The sequence below is a fragment of the Entelurus aequoreus genome, linkage group LG18, assembly GCF_033978785.1.
Source record: "Entelurus aequoreus isolate RoL-2023_Sb linkage group LG18, RoL_Eaeq_v1.1, whole genome shotgun sequence".
In the NCBI taxonomy this organism is placed as follows: Eukaryota; Metazoa; Chordata; class Actinopteri; order Syngnathiformes; family Syngnathidae; genus Entelurus; species Entelurus aequoreus.
In genome coordinates, this window is record NC_084748.1 from 35,348,323 (window position 1) to 35,368,650 (window position 20,328).

A 20,328-nucleotide genomic window follows, 5' to 3' on the forward strand; every position below is an offset into this window, starting at 1 on the left:
CTAAAGATTTGCGTGTACTAAAACACGTGCAAACTTGATAGCAAAACTGATCTACTAAACGTGTGCAAAGTGGATTGCGTCTGTTAAGTGAGCAGAATAAGGCGTGCAGTTCAAGGTGATCGATCAACACTCATCACCGTTTGGCGAGCCCATGTGTGAAAGGAACGTGCAAATTGACAGTTCCACACATGATGGACAGAGAATCCTCCGTTCTACGTGTACATTGGACGGTCAGAAATAAAAATAAATATTAGACACATTGTCTATTCAGCTACATCCTTTTATAATATCACAGCTGCTAGATGGCTTAAGGGGCTTATTGAAACAAATTCAATTGATACATTTTGGTGCCATTTATTTTTTTTTTTAATTACTTTAATTTTCCACATAGAATATATATTACTAACATATAAAAACATTTCTTGAAGTAGCAGTGGTGTGAAAATGTTACTGAAAAGGCTACAAAATATACTTCTATAGTTCTTTTACAGTAAAAATTGTATGTATTTTAATTATTTATTGTAATGCCAAATTAAAGAGTAGGCTTGTTTTTATTGGAGTACTAAATCAACAATTGAACACTGGACATTAAAGGCATTTTTTTGCATTGATTAAATCTATTAATTTCTAGTATTTATTATATGATGATTGTATTATTATTATTATCATGAAATCGCATAGTATACATTGTTTTCCTGTTTTTATGTTACTTATATCAATTTATTATCTTGTATATTTTAAATCAAGAATATATATTACTAACATATAAGAACATTCCACAGCAGTGCACCCTCCCTCCGATGCACATGTAGTGTAAATGTAGATGCACTTCACGACAGCTTGTCAAATGCCCATAAAAAGTGGTACGTGTCTTCTGCTTGTCTGAAAACATAACAAAACACTACAGGTGATAACATGAATGTGCAGTAAATGAGTGTCTCTGTGGTGACGCCCCGTGTAGTACACACAAAATCCTCATTTAGATAAGGCTGTCTGCACCACTTTACAATTGCACACGCGGTCTTAGTAGATCACACGTTCACTAATAGTACGTGCTCTTTTATAGCATGCGAGGTATTTGGATCTTAGTAAATCAGGCCCTAAGTCAGACCTGGGCATTCTGCGGCCCCCGGGCCGCATCCGGCCCTTTGTACGTCCCTGTCCGGCCCGCGTGAGGCCAATCATAAATTACAAAATACATTTTAAAAAGTATCTATTTCGAGTGTGCAATACAACGGTGCTGCTTTTGTTTTGAAAAGCGTTAATTGTATTACTTCCGTGTGGACGTATGCTCGTGCTCGCAGCGGCAATCACAAATTACAAAATACATTTAAAAAAACATCTATGTCGTGCGTGCAATACAACTGTGCTGCTTTTATTCTGAAAAGTGTTATTTGTGGGCGTCCTGTGAGTGAAGGCGCATAGCGACAAGTGATGCCCGGTTATCCCCGAGACGCTAAAAAAAGAAAAGTTGATGACGAATGGCGTGTTTTCAACAAGACATTTGTGGTACACAGGTTGCTGTGTTTAAAGAATATAGTGTAACGACCTGCTGAAGTTGTTGTCTTCTTGAGTTGCGTAAATGAGGAGCGAGGATAGACGTGCGTGTGCAAGGAACGAGATAAGTTGAGCTGTGTTAGTATAGCTTGCTCAATAAAAGTTTAAAAAGAGCGTCAGACTTGGTGTGCACTTCTTTTGGACGCTACAATTGGTGGCAGAAGTAAAACTTTGCGCATACTGCGCTGTTTGTGTGCTCAACCGGCTACGTCATCGGGAGGTACGTGCCACGTGAGGAGCTCGCCGCAAAGAAAGAGAAAGAGAGAGAGAAAGAGAGAGAGAGGCAGTGTCTACAGGTGCAGCATACGTTGCTTGCCATGGGGGAATTCCGCCCTCAATGAAGACTCCCAGGTTTGATGGCAAGGCGAACTGGGAGGCATTTCATCCCACTTCTGACATCAATTGTAGCATCCAGAAGAAGTGCACACCAAGTCTGATGCTCTTTTTAAACTTTTATTGAGCAACCTATACTAACACAGCTCAACTTATCTCGTTCTTTCCACACGCACGTCTATCCTCACTCCTCATTTCCGCAACAGCAACGCTTCCTCCTTCTTCGCCAATCACCTTACAGGCGTGCTACGTTCACAACAAAGAGGATGCAGGATAAAGTGACAGAAATTGAAATTTTTGTATTGTAATATACATCAGGAAGTGTTGTGTAAGAAAGTGTTAAAAATAAAACCATCAAAAGCCATCTGCTTTTGTATAAAGATAAGTTAGGTTAAATGAAAATATTATTATTATCTATCTTACGGTATATCAAAAATAATTTAAGCAAAATTTAATTGAAATATTGTCGGTGTGGCCCTCCAGCAGTGCTCGGGTTGCTCATGGGGCCCCCGGTAAAAATTAATTGCCCACCCCTGCCCTAAGTCGTTTATTACACACAATGTTTGGCCGTACGATAACCGAGACTAAAATACTACTGTGTACATGTTGGGGAAAAAATTTCCGTGGAAAACCGAATCATATAAAAGAAAAAAAAAGGAATAGGACCCCAAAAATAACTATCTTAGTCATTTGCGACCCAATGAAAATTGATCCGTACACCATTTTATGCTGCGACCCTCGGTTTAACCCACCCTGCTCTGTCTAAAGATAAGCAAATATTTTAACGTTGTGTGCTACTTTAGGAAAAACAAAAGTGCTATTTCCAAATAAACATGCAGTTTCTTGTGTTCCTCGTGTAAATCCGGGTTCATCGTACTGTAGCGTGTGTTGGAATATAGCACGGTACTTTAAGTCCTGTCTGTTTGAGGTGAGGCGCCCTATAGGCCACTATTTGGGGACATGTGGTACATCACTCATGAGGACCTAATCACATTTTTAATTTGCACCTCACCCCCAACCCAGGCATGATCTTGTGTAATGTCCGATCCTGGTTCTGTGTGGTTGCGGCTGGTGCCGCCTTGTACGCGAAGGATGTGTTTGCCTCGGTGGTTCTCCATACGAGTAGCAAATCGGTTCCGTCAAAATCTGTCTTGCACTTTATATTTTTGTAGATAATATATATTTATTTTTTATTTATTACTGTTGAATAAATTATTGTACCACTTTACCTGTGTCTTGCTTTGAAGTGAAAGGAGAGTGGGTGGTTTTTTTTTGTTTGTTTTTATTGCTTTATTGTCAAAATACAATGCATTTTTTCTCCATAGTTTATGCAGTACACACAGTGCACTTTGTACAGGTCAACCCTAGGAACGTTTCGCAAGATTTATCTTCAAGTTTGTCCTAAGCCCTCTTGAAAATCCTTTTAGCGTCCACGCCTTCGTAGGAGTAGCTCTGCGGGAGGAAGACAAAGTCGTCATGTGAGCGAAGAGAGGCTCGTTCGTGATGGATCGGCTGAGTCGTCAAGTGTGTCCCACCTGTATGAGTTCGCCTCCTTGCACGATTCTGGTGGTTGTCAGCGTCTTGCCGTTGTCTTTCCTGTTGAAAATGCCCTTCAGCACATCTCCCTCCATTGTCCATGCTCCCTGCAGGGGGTCAGGTCAATGTTATTTACAAATTCACAACAGACGCTCGTTCGGTAGGGTGAGAAAGTGTCCACAAACTTTTGACAGGTACTGCACAGTATGGACTGTAAAAAGTCCCTTTAAAGCTGGGGTGTCGGGCTCGTTTTAATTGAGGGCCACATCGCACTTGTAACAACAAATAAAATATAATTTTGCCTATGCATTTGATAATTGTATTTTTTGGACTTTAAGGCGCACTTAAAACCCTTTCATTTTCTCAAAAACCGACTTATAACCCTAATGTACATATTAATTCTGGTTGTGCTTACCGACCTCGAAACAATCTTATGTGGCACATGGTGTATTGTACATATGAGAGATACGTGTGGGCTGCAGGTTGACTGAAGCCTGTTCAATGAATGACGCGAGCATGTACCTGTAAGCAAGCAACACAAAATGTTTAATTGAGAATAAAGAACATTACATATGGCGCTCAAAAACCTGTCAAAATGTTTTAGTACGACTTTGGAAAGCTGCGAAGTTGCACCGCTTGATGGAACACGCAGCATTACAGCCACCATAGTCAGACGTACTGTGCTTCAACATACATATTATTATGGTGTGTGTAGTAGGACCCCAAAATGGCACCTATTAGGAGACGTATTATCTAGTGTTTTGTTTCGCAGTATTATGCAAAACCAACTTTTCTTCCATATTGGTACCTGCTCATGTGTATTTGGGATCTGCAAATGCCCCGAAAACGTGCGCGCGTCCACCATTGTAGTGCCCGCCCTAGTCAATAAGCTCCTTCTTGTTTTCTATCCTTTTGTTGTGAGGCATTCATCCTCCGCTGTTGCCATTTCTAATACAAAGCAGCGTACAGTTCTAACTTATATCTGTCAGTAGACTCGCTATGGAAGCGCTAAAAACTACAACATGGCGGACGGGGAGAAGACGCTGTCGAAGTAGAGGCATGTTATGTAGACCACAAGGAAGTGTTTTAAATGTAGAAAATAAATCATAATATGAGCCCTTTAATGCGCCTGATTATCAGTTGTGCCTTTTTTATGAAAATAGACCTGAATAGGTCTGAAAAATACGTAATATATATCTTTTTTTTTTTATGAACCCTGCAAAAAACTGCTAACTCAGTCACCAGAAACGTACTGTAAAATATACAGTAGGACAGGGATTGATGGCTCCATTCGTCACGGTTTTACTTGAAACATGAAACGTAACATTTGGGGGGGTGTACCACCACTTTAGCCGCCAGGTAGTAGTGTTTTGTATTTTGTGGCAATTCCATATTTGACCACAGCGTAATTTGCTATGTAGAGTGGCGCTTTCCATTATTTTTTGCAGACTGCATTGCAAAACGATTAACCCCTGCTACCCCAGCCAGGAATGGGGTCATATGAATCTCTTCCCTACTGTACAGTGTTTTTTACAACATGGAAAAATTGAAAAACAAAATGGAAACAAACAAAAACAAATGGGAAAAACAGCACTACTGGTACAGTGGCATATTACTGGAAATAGAAAAAAAGTACCACTCTCATATTTTTTTTATTTTGGCAACTGTGCTGCCATTTTTTAATTCAAAATAAACCCGTAGTAGTTTCCATATACAGTAATACACTGTAAAAACTACGACCATAGATTGTACGGTAAAAAAACTGTCAGCTCAATCACCAGAATTTTACTGTTGAAACAGTGGTGGAGTTTTTTTTAATTTACAGTAATATGCGATAAAACCACAGTAAATAAAAAAAATATATATATATAAAATAATGTGGAAGACCACATAAAAGTGGCGGGCCACATAAAATAATGTGGCAGACAAAATAAAATGAAGTGTCTGGCTACTCAAAATGATGTGGCGTACCACATAAAATAAAGTGGCTGGCCACGTGAAATAAAATGATGGGCCACATATAATAATGTGACGGATCGCAATAAATATTGTAGCTGACTACATAAAATAACGTGGCGGACCACATGAAAATATTTGGCAAATCATATAAAATGAAGTAGCAGGCCATTTTAAATTACATGGCAGACCACATGAAATGATGTGGCTGACAACATGATGATGTGGCTGACAACATGAAATGAAGTGGCAGGGAACCTAAAATATTGTGGCGCACTCCATAAAATGAAGTGGCTGACCAATTGAAATGACGGGTGGGCCAGGGTGGGCCACATAAAATGATGTGACCACACACATGAAATAAACTAATGTGGCAGACCACTTAAAAAGATGTGGCGGGCCATTTAAAAATATTGCGAAGGACCACATAAAATGACGGGGAGGGCCACATAAAATGATATGACGGACCACATGAAATGATGTGGTATGTAAATAAAAGAATGTTGCAGACCACTTAAAATTATGTGGCAGGCCTCACAAAATAATGTGGTGGACCACATGAAATCATATGGCGGGGCACATAAGATGATGTGGCGGACCACTTGAAATTAAATGGCGGGCCACAGGCGGACCACCTTAAGTTATATGGCAGGCCACAGGCGGACCACTTGAAATTATACAGCGGGCCACGTAACATGAAGTGGTGGACCACTTGAAATTATATGGTAGGCCAAATAAAATGATGGTGGACCACGTGAAATTATATGACGGGCCTCATAACATGAAGTGATGGACAACATTAAATAATATGGCGGGCCACATAAAATAATGTGGCGCAGCGGACCACTTGAAATTACGTGGCGGGCCACATGAAATGACATGACAGGCCATCAATAAATGGTGTGTTGAGCCAGATCTGGCCCCCGGTCCTTGAGTTTGACACCTGTGATGTAACATATTCATATTGATATTTTCCAGCTTGATGTCCCCATTGCAAACAGGTGCTCACCGGGGTTACCAAAATAAAAGCCCTGCTGTCAGTTGCAGACTGTGTTTTGCACACACGTCAACTCTTGCAACTGGAAAAGTTCAAAAGTTCTGACTCGATTGATTTTTGAAAGGTGCAGCGACGCCCTGACACCAAGCGTCAGCACTGCTATTGGTATACTTGGTTGGTATACTCACAGAAAGTTCTGTCCCGTCGGCCAGGCTGTACTCAAAGGAGACTCCCAAGGTGAAGTCGATATCCACGGTGCGGAAATTGCTGCTCTCTTTGACATGGAACTTGTCTCCGTCCTGCAAGATGGTGACTTTGAGGTTGTCGTGGGAGGCCAGCTTCCTCTTCACCATGTTGATACCTGCCAACATGTTCACGGTATGAATCACTGTTTGACCTCTCTGGCTGCGTGTATAGGAGGTGTGTAAAAATGTTACTGAAAAGGCTACAAAATATACTTCTATAGTTCTTTTACAGTAAACATTTTACGTATTTTAATTCTTTATTGTAGTGCCAAATGAAATATTATGCTTGTTATTATTGGAGCACTAATGCAACATTTGAACACTGGACATTGAAGGCATTTTTCTGCATTGATCAAATCAAATTAATTTCTAGTATTTATTTTATGATGATTGTATTATTATTATCATGAAATCGCATTGTAAACATTGTTTTCCTGTTTTTATGTAACTTATATCAATTTATTATCTTGTATATTTTAAATCACACTGTTTTGTTTTAATGATCAATTATATTTAAAACAAATATTTAATTACAATGACAACTTAAATCCAAAACCCTATTTTATACATTGTCCCATTTTATTATAATTAATATAGTTTATTATGTTGTAATTTTAACAACCATATTTAAATTACAAATATTTGCAATATCGCATTCATACATTTCGCTACTGATATAAAAAATTATATAATTTTTCATCTTGTATTTTATGAAACACAATGTATATTTGAAATTGTAATATTTTGTACTATCCCATATTATGTATGGGAAAAATGACAAATAATATGTGATGTCTTTGAACTCATACATATGTAAGTTATATTATCTAGGTACGTTTTTTTTACTCTTATTTCATTATAAGCATAAATATTTGTAGTATACCATTATATATATTTCCCTATTTATATCATGTATTATCTTGTATTTTTTTTAAATTGTTATTTAATAATGAAATATAAATCAATGCAGTGATATATTTTGTAAATATTTATATTTTTTATATCCATTATTTTCTAATATTATATTGTAATGACATTGATAAATCATTATAATATCCCATCCAGTATACTATTATATGTTATGTAAATTATAAACATTTATTATCTTGTTTTTTCTCTTATTATTCAATTATATTGATAAATCATTATAATATCCAATTTTATAAATTTTCCTTGTGTAGACTTGTTTAAAAAAATAAATATCGTATTTGATTAGAATGATAAATCATGAAATATTATTACTTATTATTAATTTTTTCTTCTTATATATCATTTATATGTGCTTGCAATTTTAAAATATTATTATTAATATATTTACTATACATATACAATATGTATACATTAATGTCATATTGTAACATTGTTTAAAAAAAACACTTGTCCTGTGGTTTGTTGACATACCCATCTGCTCCATGAACTTCTCATAGTTGTCGTTGCGATCCACTTTCCAGTCGCCGTTGAACGTCATGGTTGTGGTGATGAGGTAGAAGCAAGGCGGGAGGAGGGGGGCCTGACTCTGCAGCAAAGGAGTAACTTTTCCCTGCAGCTTGCCTCTCTTTTAACAGCACTCTTATCTCTCCATCTCTGAGTGCTGATGTGGCTGTCTAAAGCTCATGTCCTGTCAGGGAAATGACCATCACGGCCATGTCTGATTGGACAGCTGTGGCGCGCTTCCTGACGGACAGACGAACAGTCCAAACATGCAAAATCAGCTCTCTGCACAGTGTACAGTGGGTGTGTGTGTGTGTGTGTGTGTGTGTGTGTGTGTGTGTGTGTGTGTGTGTGTGTGTGTGTGTGTGTGTTCACATAGGGAGCTGGTCCATGTGCTGTAACGTGCATTGACAAAACAGCAAAGTGAGTACAACTTCCAATAAGTGTAACCTTATTAATGTATAGTGGTAGAAAAATGGATTGGTGGATAATAATAATGTTACGGACTTTTTAATTGGCTGCCTCATACTTTCATTCATTTTGTTTAGCCTCACCAGGGTCAAGGGTGCAGCTAGAACCTACTTCTATTACAAATATAGATCATTAGGTGTCCAAAGTCCAGCCTGGGGGTCATAACTTGTTTTTTTATTGGCTCTCAGCCAAAGACAAACAATTAACATTAAAGTAAGAAAATAAGATCAGTTTATTGAAAATTAGAATGTCTTGTTACTAGACTGCTTGCTTAACGTTACCGCACCTGTCTTTGTTTATTGTGTATATTTAAGTTGTATTTACATATAATTTATTTTATTCTTTTAGTCGTCCCATTATTTTTGTTATATACCCGGGTGTCAAATGTGTCAGGCCCGTGAACAGGTTTGATAAGGCCCGCAAAATGAGTTTGCAAAGTATGAAAATGAGCTGCAATTTTTTTAACGAAATAAACTGCTGTTCTAAATGTGTCCACTGGATGTCGCAATAGCAAGTCAAGTGTAACCCACGTCACACATGACAGTGTTTAAAGACATACTTGCCAACACTCCCGATTTTCCCGGGAGACTCCCACATTTCAGTGCCCCTCCCGAAAATCTCCCGGGGCAACCATTCTCCCAAATTTCTCCCCATTTACACCCGGACAACAATAATGAGGGTGTGCCTTAAAGGTGCTGCCTTTAGCGTCCTCTACAATCTGTCGTCACGTCCGCTTTTCCTCCATACAAACAGCGTGCCGGCCAAGTCACATAATATATGCAGCTTTTACACACACACAAGTGAATGCAAGGCATACTTGGTCAACAGCCATACAGGTCACACTGAGGGTGACCGTATAAACAACTTTAACACTGTTACAAATATGCGCCACACTGTGAACCCACACCAAACAAGAATGACAGACACATTTCGGGAGAACATCCGCACCGTAACACAACATAAACACAACAGAACAAATACCCCCACATCTCCCGAATTCGGAGGTTTCAAGGTTGGCAAGTATGGTTTAAAGATGACATGTCAGCTGACTTTAAGCGCCCTCTGGATCGGCTTCCCTTACTCTAATCAGTGCAGGTGCAAGCGATCAGCTGCTCCTGATTTGGCTGGCGGCAGACGGATGCAGTATCGACGCACAATACCTTCTTTCATTTGAAAATGATCTACTCAATGGATAAAATAACGAAATGTTAAAATGCAGAGACTTAAATTGACCTTCTTTGTCAAGTGACCTTCATCTTTGTAGTTAGAGTTCCGTGAAGCGCTCGCAAGTCGTGACGGCGCGATGCGCACCCTGAACTCTATTGTAAAAATGTGTTTCTACATTTGTTGTTTGTTCTATTTTATTTTTATGCTTAAATCTTCCATGTTCACATTAGTTAAGTTTGTAGTTATGTTACTTTGATTTCAGCTATGGTGTCATTTTGATAATTGTTTTGTTTATATTATAATTGTAATATTTGAATGATGATGAATGAATGTGTTGTGGCAGTTGCTGATGTCACCAATGCGTCGGTTTGAGGAAACATTCGATTGCTTTTCCAAACACGTCTTTAATGGTAAACTGCCAACATTAGAATGCTAAACAGGAAGTGCCCAATGTTTAATGGCTTGGGAAGAACATTGAGACAAAGTCTACGTTCATTGTGTTTTTCTTGGGGATTTTGAAACTGCACCATTTTTTTCTCAGAATTTTCAACTAACTTGAACTGTTTTGCGAATAGGATTATTTTTAATGTGTACATTTTCAGAATGTGCTTGTTCTATTTTTACGCCAAAGTAAGAAAAAGAACACAATCTGAAGTTGTCTTTATTTTGAAGTTATTATGCCATGATTTTACCAATCCGGCCCACGTGGTAACATATTTTCCTCCTCGCGGCCCCTGGGCTAAAATGAGTTTGACGCCCCTGTTATATATGATCACTTTTGTATTGTTGATATTGTCTATTATATTTAATGTATTATTTCTTACTCTTCTTTAGTGCCCTTGAGAGGGTTTTAGTTATCCTTTCCTCTTGTAGTTGAGCTACTGTGTCAAATAGTTATAATTTAAGACGAGCCTGACTGTAACTTGGCTCCTCTTTTTTAAGAACAGTTTGGTGGACAAAAGACAATTATTATTTTTATTTGTTTTCTAATCATATTTGTCCCTTTGTGACGGCTGCTGCATCTCTCCAGGTCAATGGTGTGTGTGAGTGACAGGAAGAAAAGCTCTGACTGGCTCGGAAAGAATCAGTTTGGTGCCACCTGTTGGTTTGCATAGATAATATACAAAGTGCAATGATGAACAAGGTTACCACAACCAGGAATAAACAATAAAAAACAACAACGTAAAAAACATAGAGCCATATTCATAATATTAATAATAATACTTTTTTTAAATCATATTATATTTGTCTTCACAAATATAATAATATATATGAGGACACATATCAATTTAAAGGCCTACTGAAATGAATTGTTTTTATTTAAACGGGGATAGTAGATCTATTCTATGTGTCATACTTGATCATTTCGCGATATTGCCATATTTTTGCTGAAAGGATTTAGTATAGAACAACGACGATAAAGATTGCAACTTTTGGTATCTGATAAAAAAAAGGCTTGCACCTTACACCACGTAGTCAGTTGAACATATACGCAAAGTTCCCTATTGTTTACAATGATGGCCGCATGAAGTGAGAGAGATTCGGACCGAGAAAGCGACAATTTCCCCATTAATTTGAGCGAGGATGAAAGATTTGTGGATGAGTAAAGTGCAAGTGAAGGACTAGTGGGGAGTTGAAGCTATTCAGATAGGGAAGATGCTGTGAGAGCCGGGGGTGACCTGATATTCAGCTGGGAATGACTACAACAGTAAATAAACACAAGACATATATATACTCTATTAGCCACAACACAACCAGGCTTATATTTAATATGCCACAAATTAATCCTGCATAAAAACACCTGCGTGTTTGTTATGCTAGCTCCTAGCTCCTCTGCTAGCTCCTAGCTCCATAGAACACGCCAATACAATTCAAACACCTGATCAACACACACAATCACTCAGCCCAAAAGACCGTTTACCTAACCCAAGGTTCATAAAGCTTATATATTTTTAAAAAGTTACGTACGTGACGCGCACATACGGTCAAGTTATCAAATGTTTAGCAGCCAAGGCTGCATACTCACGGTACCTGATATTCAGCTGGGAATGACTACAACAGTAAATAAACACAAGACATATATATACTCTATTAGCCACAACACAACCAGGCTTATATTTAATATGCCACAAATTAATCCTGCATAATAACACCTGCGTGTTTGTTATGCTAGCTCCTAGCTCCTCTGCTAGCTCCTAGCTCCATAGAACACGCCAATACAATTCAAACACCTGATCAACACACACAATCACTCAGCCCAAAAGACCGCTCACCTAACCCAAGGTTCATAAAGCTTATATATTTTTAAAAAGTTACGTACGTGACGCGCACGTAGGTACGGTACGTGTTATGCTAGCTCCTCTGCTAGCTCCTAGCTCCATAGAACACGCCAATACAATTCAAACACCTGATCAACACACACAATCACTCAGCCCAAAAGACCGCTCACCTAACCCAAGGTTCATAAAGCTTGTATATTTTAAAAAAGTTACGTACATACGCAAAAAAAAGCCAAAGCTGCATACTCACAGTAGCACGTCTGCGTCTTTGTCATCCAAATCAAAGTAATCCTGGTAAGAGTCTGTGTTGTCCCAGTTCTCTACAGGCGTCTGTGTATCCAAGTCAAATGTCCTCCTGGTTAGAGTCTCTGTTATCCGAGTTCTTCCATCTTGACTGCATCTTTCGGGAATGTAAACAAAGAAGCGCCGGCTGTGTACTGTTGTGGCTGACTACGTTCGAAAAATACGTCCATTTCGCACCGACAACTTTCTTCTTTGCTTGCTCAGCTTCCTTCTTCATAATGCAATGAACATGATTGAAACAGATTCACGAACACAGATGTCCAGAATACTGTGGAATTATGAAATGAAAACAGAGCTTTTTCGTATTGGCTTCAATGTGGAAGGCATACCCGTGTTCCCCGGTCTACGTCACGCGCATACGTCATCCTCAGAGGCGTTTCGAACCGGAAGTTTAGCGGCAAATTTAAAATGTCACTTTATAAGTTAACCCGGCCGTATTGGCATGTGTTATAATGTTAAGATTTCATCATTGATGTATAAACTATCAGACTGCGTGGTCGGTAGTAGTGGGTTTCAGTAGGCCTTTAAGTAGGCGATCATTTCAGCACCAAGGATGAAGGATGTCACGTATTCAGCTGCTGTACCGCGAGGAGCTCTCCTGGGTTTTATTAATAAATTGAGTCATCAAACAAGAGTCCAAGTCTTTCGTATCTTTTGTGATATGCTGGCATGTTTAAATGTAAATGATTCATAACAAATCCATCTATCCGTTTTTCTACCACAATTGTCCCTCTCGGTGCGTGGGGGGTTCTCATGAAACTGTAATCTGAGCAGGCTACTGTATGAACACATTTTGTTGTAAGTTACACAAATTATATTTATATTTGGGGGTAATCAGTCACCCACCTCTTCTAAGGTTTTACGTATTTGCGAAGTAAAAAATAAATGTGATTGGCTTTGTGCGTGCGCACACTTTAATACAGTATATATATACACAGTACAGGGCAAATGTTTGGACACACCTTCTCATTCAATGAGTTTTCTTTATTTTTATTGTAGATTGTCACTGAAGGCATCAAAACTATGAATGAACACATGTGGAGTTATGTACTTAACCAAAAAAGGTGAAATAACTGAAAACATGTTTTATATTCTAGTTTCTTCAAAAATAGCCACCCTTTGCTCTGATTACTTTTTTGCACACTCTTGGCATTCTCTCGATGAGCTTCAAGCACACCTGTGAAGTGAAAACCATTTCAGGTGACTACCTGTTGAAGCTCATCGAGAGAATGCTAATCATGAAAATAAAGAAAACGCATTTAATGAGAAGGTGTGTCCAAACTTTTGGCCTGTACTGTATGTATATATTTTAGGGCTGCAACAACTAATCGATTGAATCAATTAAAATCGATTATAAAAATAGTTTCCGATTAATTAAGTCATCGATTCTTTGGATCTATGCTATGCGGATGCACAGAGGCTTTTTTTTATTTTTTTATTTTTATTTTAAAAAAAAACATTTTTATTTTATTTTTTTAATAAACCTTTATTTATAAACTGCAACATTTACAAACAGCTGAGAAACAATAATCAAAATAATTATGGTGCCAGTATGCTGTTTTTTTTCAATAAAATACTGGATAGGATAGAAATGTAGTTTGTCTCTCTTATCCGATTATTAATCGAAGTAATAATCGACAGATTAATCGATTATTAAATTAATCGTTAGTTGCAACCCTAATATATTTATATATAATAGTATAATAATATAATATATATATATTTATAGATAATTAATGATTATTATAAGGTTTTCTAATCACTCAGTAATACCAAGCAGCTAAAATGTGCCAAACGTGTATAAGTGCGGAGAGATTGTTTTGCACTTTACCCATCATCCCTTGTAAAGGATTTAAATGGGTGTCATTTTTTTTAACATTTTTTTTATTTTGATTGTAAAATGTTTTATAATATCCACAAAGTTCAAGGAGCAGGTTGTGTTATTTGTGACCATGTCTGTTAAATGTGTGTGCTGGTGGATTTTGTTTCAGAACCATGACTAGGGAAGGTGGTTTGAATTAGGTCATAAAAATAAATGTGCTGTATTTGGCAATAAGTACAATTAATGATTGTGTTACTATTATTGGACACCAGGTGGCGACAAATTTTCAGCTATCACATTGCTGGTTATTTGTATATGATCGGCCATATTGCTTTAGTATAAACGCCACACAGCTGTTATTACATGAGGACCCAGGTCACTAGTGAGTGTGAGTGACAAGAAGAAAAGCTTTGACATACTCGGGGGAGTGGTTTGGCGCCACCTGATGCTTTGCATGCATAAATCTCTGCTTTGAATTTATGACGAGATAATGCTGAACGCTACAACACTAATATTGCATTGATCCCAATATAAGACGATCTTTCTGTTTTGTATATTTATTTTTAAGACCCAGCCAAAGACAGAGGAAAGACTAAATCAATATGTTTAAAAAATTGACACTGGTGAGTGATCGTTGTGAGTGACAGGGAGAAAAGCTCTGACTTGCTCGGGGAGAAGTCGTTTGGCGCCACTTGTAGGGTGGCATGTAAAAATGTCAACTTTAAATATAAGACGAGCTTAATTGTAAGAGGACTTTTTTTTTCCAAGACCAGTTTTAAGAGAAATATTAATTCCTGAGACAAAATCATGGATGTAAAAAGTTAATACATACATCATTTTAAAAAATCGTATTCATCCAGTGAGTCTTGGTGTCTCATCTGCTGCATCTCTCCATGTCATGTGAGTGACAGGAAGAAAAGCTCTGGGATAAGTCCTGTTGCTTTGCATGTATAAATATCTCCACACTGAATTTAAGATGAGACATATTCAATTATTTTGTGTCACGTCTGCCACACTCCTGCAGGTCTGTCATTGGTGTGAGTGACAGGAAGAAAAGCGTTGACTCGTTTGGGGAGAAGTCATATATGTATGTACAGTACATATCCACACTGAATGTTACAACACAAATACTGTATTGATCCTAATAAAAGACGATCCCTCTTTGTTAATATTTATTTTTATGACAACATCAAAGATGGAAAAAAATATATATACATTTTTCCAGCATTTATGTCACAGTTTCTGCATGTCTACAGGTTACTAGAGTGAGTGATAGGAAGAAAAGGTTTGACTTTCAAACCAACCTCTTGTTGGTTTGCATATTTAGATCGCCACTCTGAATATAAAACAAGATTATATCAGAGGTTACAACACTAATACTGTTTTATTCCAAGCTTCTCTATAGGTCATGGATGGGTGTGAGTGGCAGGAAGAAAAGCTCTGAGGAGAAGGTGTTTGGTTCGCATGCATAAAAGCTCTACTTTGAATATAAGACGAGCCTGGTTGGAAGAACACCTTTCTTTTTCAAGACCAGTTTTTGGAGAACATTTTTTTCTTAAGACAAAATCCTTGAGGCACAAAAGAACAAACGAGACATACACTATATTGCCTAAAGTTTTTGGCCACCCATCCAAATAATCAGACACAGGTGTCCTAATCACTTGGCCCGGCCACAGGTGTATAAAATCAAGCACTTAGGCATGGAGACTGTTTCTGCAAACATTTGCGAAAGAATGGGGCGCTCTCAGTGATTTCCAGCGTGGAACTGTCATGGGATGCCACCTGTGCAACAAATCCGGTCGAGAAATTTCCTCGCTCCTAAATATTCCAAAGTCAACTGTTGGCTTTATTATAAGAAAATGGAAAAGTTTGGGAACAACAGCAACTCAGCCACAAAGTGGTAGGCCACGTAAACTGCCAGAGGGGTCAGCGGATGCACAGTCAGTTGCTACAGAGCTCCAAACTTAATATGACCTTCCAATTAGCCCACGTACAGTACGCAGAGAGCTTCATGAAATGGGTTTCCATGGCCGAGGAGCTGGATCTAAGGCATACATCACCAAGTCCAATGCAAAGCGTGGGATGCAGTGGTGTAAAGCACGTCCCCACTGGACTCTAGAGCAGTGGAGATGCGTTCTCTGGAGTGATAAATCACGCTTTTCCATCCGGCAATCTGACGGACTAGCCTGGGTCTGGAGGTTGCCAGGAAAACGGTACATTTCGGGCTGCATTGTGCCGAGTGTGAAATTTGATGGAGGAGGAATAATGGTGTGGGGTTATTTTTCAGGAGTTGGGCTTGGCCCCTTAGTTCCAGTGAAAGGAACTTTGAATGCTCCAGGATACCAAAACATTTTGGACAATTCCATGCTCCCAACCTTGGGACAGTTTTAGTGGGCCCCTTCCTCTTCCAACATGACTGCACCAGTGCACAAAGCAAGGTCCATAAAGACATGGATGACAGTCTGGTGTGGATGAACTTGACTGGCCTGCACAGAGTCCTGACCTGAACCCGATAGAACACCTTTGGGATGTATTAGAACAGAGACTGAGAGCCAGGCCTTCTTGACCAACATCAGTGTGTGACCTCACCAATGCACTTTTGGAAGAATGGTCGAAAATTCCTATAAACACACTCCGCAACCTTGTGGACAGCCTTCCCAGAAGAGTTGAAGCTGTAATAGCTGCAAAAGGTGGACCGACATCATATTGAACCCTATTGGTTAGGAATGGGATGGCACTTCAAGTTCATATGTGAGTCAAGGCAGGTGGCCAAATACTTTGGGGGGTGTTTGGCACCATCTGTTGGTTTTCACGTAAAAAGCGTCTCACCCCGAATATGAGACGACTTGTAAAAATATTTTTAAAATTCATTTTTGAACGTACACACCGTGAATGGTCTGCTTCGTTCTTGTCAGAGAGCAAACTACTGATTGCAGGAAAGAGATCAGAGTCCTTATGTGACCTTTTTGAGAGGATGCACACCGACAGGACCGTATCACTGATCTGGGATCTGATGACTTGATGACCTGAGATTACAGTCAGGATGATAACGACACTTTGACCTCTATCTGCTCATGGCTGATACAGGAGAGACCTTTGATATCAAAGTACGGGCGTTCCTTGTGTCTCTTTTGCACTAACGTTCAACACTGTGACTCTGCATTAACTATAATTTTACCTGGGCAGTTGAACCTTTGGGACGCTGACATTACCATGAAATTAAAAACAATATATATTTATTATGTCATTTTAAAAACATTTTAAAGGATTAGCCACACTGTAGAGGAAACATGAAAACAAGAAGAAAAAAATAGTTCTCCAATATATTTCTCATCAAGTAGTTAAAACAAGTATTTAATTAACTAGGATTATGTTTGTCTCTGTAAAAAAAACATTGAAAAATATATTTACATTTTTTTTAAATGATCTATTATGTAATAGACAGTATGTATTGTATTTGGTTGATTAGCAAATATATGGTTTCAAACTTTACATGAAAAAAAAAGTTGTTTAATAATTGTTGGTCTATGTGGTATGTTTAGTCCTTTAAAAAGTTTAGACAAAGTAGTTTAGTTGACTTTTTAAGGAACTCTTTCAGCCCATTTGTACTTTTCACCTTTGTTTGATTGACATCAATAAAGTGTTTTTATTGCCGTGTAAACGTGTGACGAGTACACTGCTAACACAATCCCACCTGCTATCAGCATTGAGATAATAAACACACTTCATAATCACCACGATGAGAACAGTGTAAAACCAACGTGATCATTCATATATCTATTTAATCCCCGGTTATACACTCAACTGTACTTTTTCATCAGCAGTCTCCATTATGGTGATTTTATCTCCATTGCGTGAGCTATGACGTCATTGCGATGTCATTTCCTGTTATTTGGACTACTGAGGAGAGGCGTTAATTCCCTTTATAAATGATGCTAAATAGCACTACATATTTACATGAGAACTAACGCCCCCTTGCGGCTGGAAAACGCGATGCCTCTCCATTCACTAATACGTCATAGTCGATGTATTTATAGCCTTCAGATGTAACCTTTGACCTCAGCACCTTGCTCAGGATAGAAACATTGCTTGGAACATTAAAGTGTATCATGCATCATATCTGATAATACTGTAATATTGTTGAATGGGTTGATAATATGGTGACCTTTGACCTTAGACAGCTCTGACAACATAGGTCATGTCACCAAAAAATATCTTATAGTTTTACTTCATCCATGTTGACTAATATGTTTAAAAAAAAAAAAAAGGTTGTTTAATTGTAAACCCAGCTAAATAGAAATTAGCTATAATTAGTAACAATAGGGTGATGGAGATCCCTGTACAGCCACTAGAGGGCAGTCTTTACACAGAAAACTACGGTTGAGTTACTGTATTTGAAAAAAATATGTATAATTTGAAAAAAATAAATAAAGGAAAATAGTCAACACATAAATTGTTGTAATGAAAAAATATTATGATTCAATATTTTACTTTTCAATTAACTGACTAAACTTTGTATTTTAAGTATATTTTATTTTTATTTTGTAAAAAAAAAAAAAAATCAACACAAAAGTTGTTATGAAAAATATAGTGATATGTGGTTCAATACTGAAATATCGATACTGCCGATACCAGTTTTTTAATGCTCTAATATTAATCTTCAAATCAAAATATCGATACCTTTAATACTGTAGTTCAGGGGTGTCCAAACTTCTCCCACCAAGGGCCACATACTGAAAAGTCAAAGTATGCAGGGGCCATATTGATATTTTTTTTATTTAAAAATGATAAAAACACATGTCAGTTATGTATTATAGTTCACTAAGTATATTATTATTAATTATTAGTTAGAATATTTCAGCTTTTCCATGTTGCATACTAATTTTTCTAGTTCTTTTTTCCTTACATTTTTACTATATATTTTTTCCATGTAAAAATACAATAAAAATAATAATAATAATAATACATGTTTAATTGCATAACCTTGTGTGACAAAAATTATGCCTGTACCAAAATATTAATGTTCAGTTCAGTTACACATTTAACAGTGTTTATTATGGTTGCTGCAATTTTTTGAATTAATTCATAAGTTAGTCCTATTTTATTTTTCAATTAACTAACTAAACTTTGTTTCTATTTTAGGTATATTTTATTTGTATTTTGTAAAACACTTTAAAAAAATGTATAAAAGCAAAATAATCAACACAAAAGTTGTCATGAAAAATATTGTGACGAGTGGCTCAAGACTGAAATATCAATACCGTCGATACCAGATCTTGATGCTCTAATATCAATCCTCAAATTAAAAATAGCGATACTTTTTGATATTTTGGATCAGGTGTGTGCAAATTTTTCCACCAAGGCCCATACTAAAAAGTATGGGGGGCCATTTTTAATTGTTTTTTATTTTAAAAAGAAAAGAAAAGCTAACAACAGATATTCTAAATATTTAAAGACACAACTTTGACTAAGTATATATATATATATGTATATATCTTTTTTTCTTTTTAAAAAAAATGTATTTATTAATTATCAGTTTAAAACTTTTAACTTTTTCTCATTACATTTTGCTCTTTTAAAAAAAAAAGTTTTTAATAGATATTGTATTATTTCAATATACACAACTTTTAAAATTCTAGCAGGCACGTCGAGTATATATTTGCACAAATGATCGGTATCGGGTCTGTATCGCGGATACCAGCTTGAATTTGACTTGGTATCGGATCGGAAAGAAAATCAGTGGTATCGCACATCACTAGAAAAATAATGTACTGTAAACAACTTTCAACACTTTATTTTTCTCATCTTTCATCCAAAACGTGTCTTTCAGACTTTTAACAGAATCACATGGTGAGAAATATGAATAAAATCCATACAAGACTTTCAATGGTCTCACTCTGAGTTCTGGCTGTGCAAAAAGAAGACACATTAAAGAACCAGGTGAGGCTAACAAGAATTACAACACGAGGTTGTTAAAGAAGAGGTCAAATGTAAAAGTGGTTGAATTCAACTGTACAGTAAAGATGCAAGGAGGGGGAAATATGCACTCACATGCCAAAAATATGTTGTCTAGTTTTGTCAATTGGATTATTTGTTGGATTTCAGGAGTTCAGTTTGATTTAAAGACCAATCAAAACCCAAAAGGTTTGCAGGGTTTACTGCTTATAGGGCAAACCAGTAGCTTTACATTTGATAAAATATCCAATTTGATGGTTTTATCGGAATTTGTGA

The 20,328-nt window shown here is 37.3% G+C and overlaps 1 protein-coding gene across 1 annotated transcript; it reads right to left on the bottom strand.

Annotated features, from left to right (window-relative positions):
- Window positions 1–3,159: 3,159 nt before the first annotated feature.
- fabp2 (fatty acid binding protein 2, intestinal) lies at window positions 3,160–8,197 on the bottom strand. The gene is made up of 4 exons (XM_062026162.1): window positions 8,026–8,197; window positions 6,568–6,740; window positions 3,426–3,533; window positions 3,160–3,342 (listed from the first exon to the last, which is right to left on the bottom strand). Exons 1-4 carry the CDS (start codon window positions 8,090–8,092, stop codon window positions 3,292–3,294), a joined length of 399 nt encoding a protein of 132 aa, XP_061882146.1. The 5' UTR covers window positions 8,093–8,197; the 3' UTR covers window positions 3,160–3,291.
- Window positions 8,198–20,328: the final 12,131 nt, after the last annotated feature.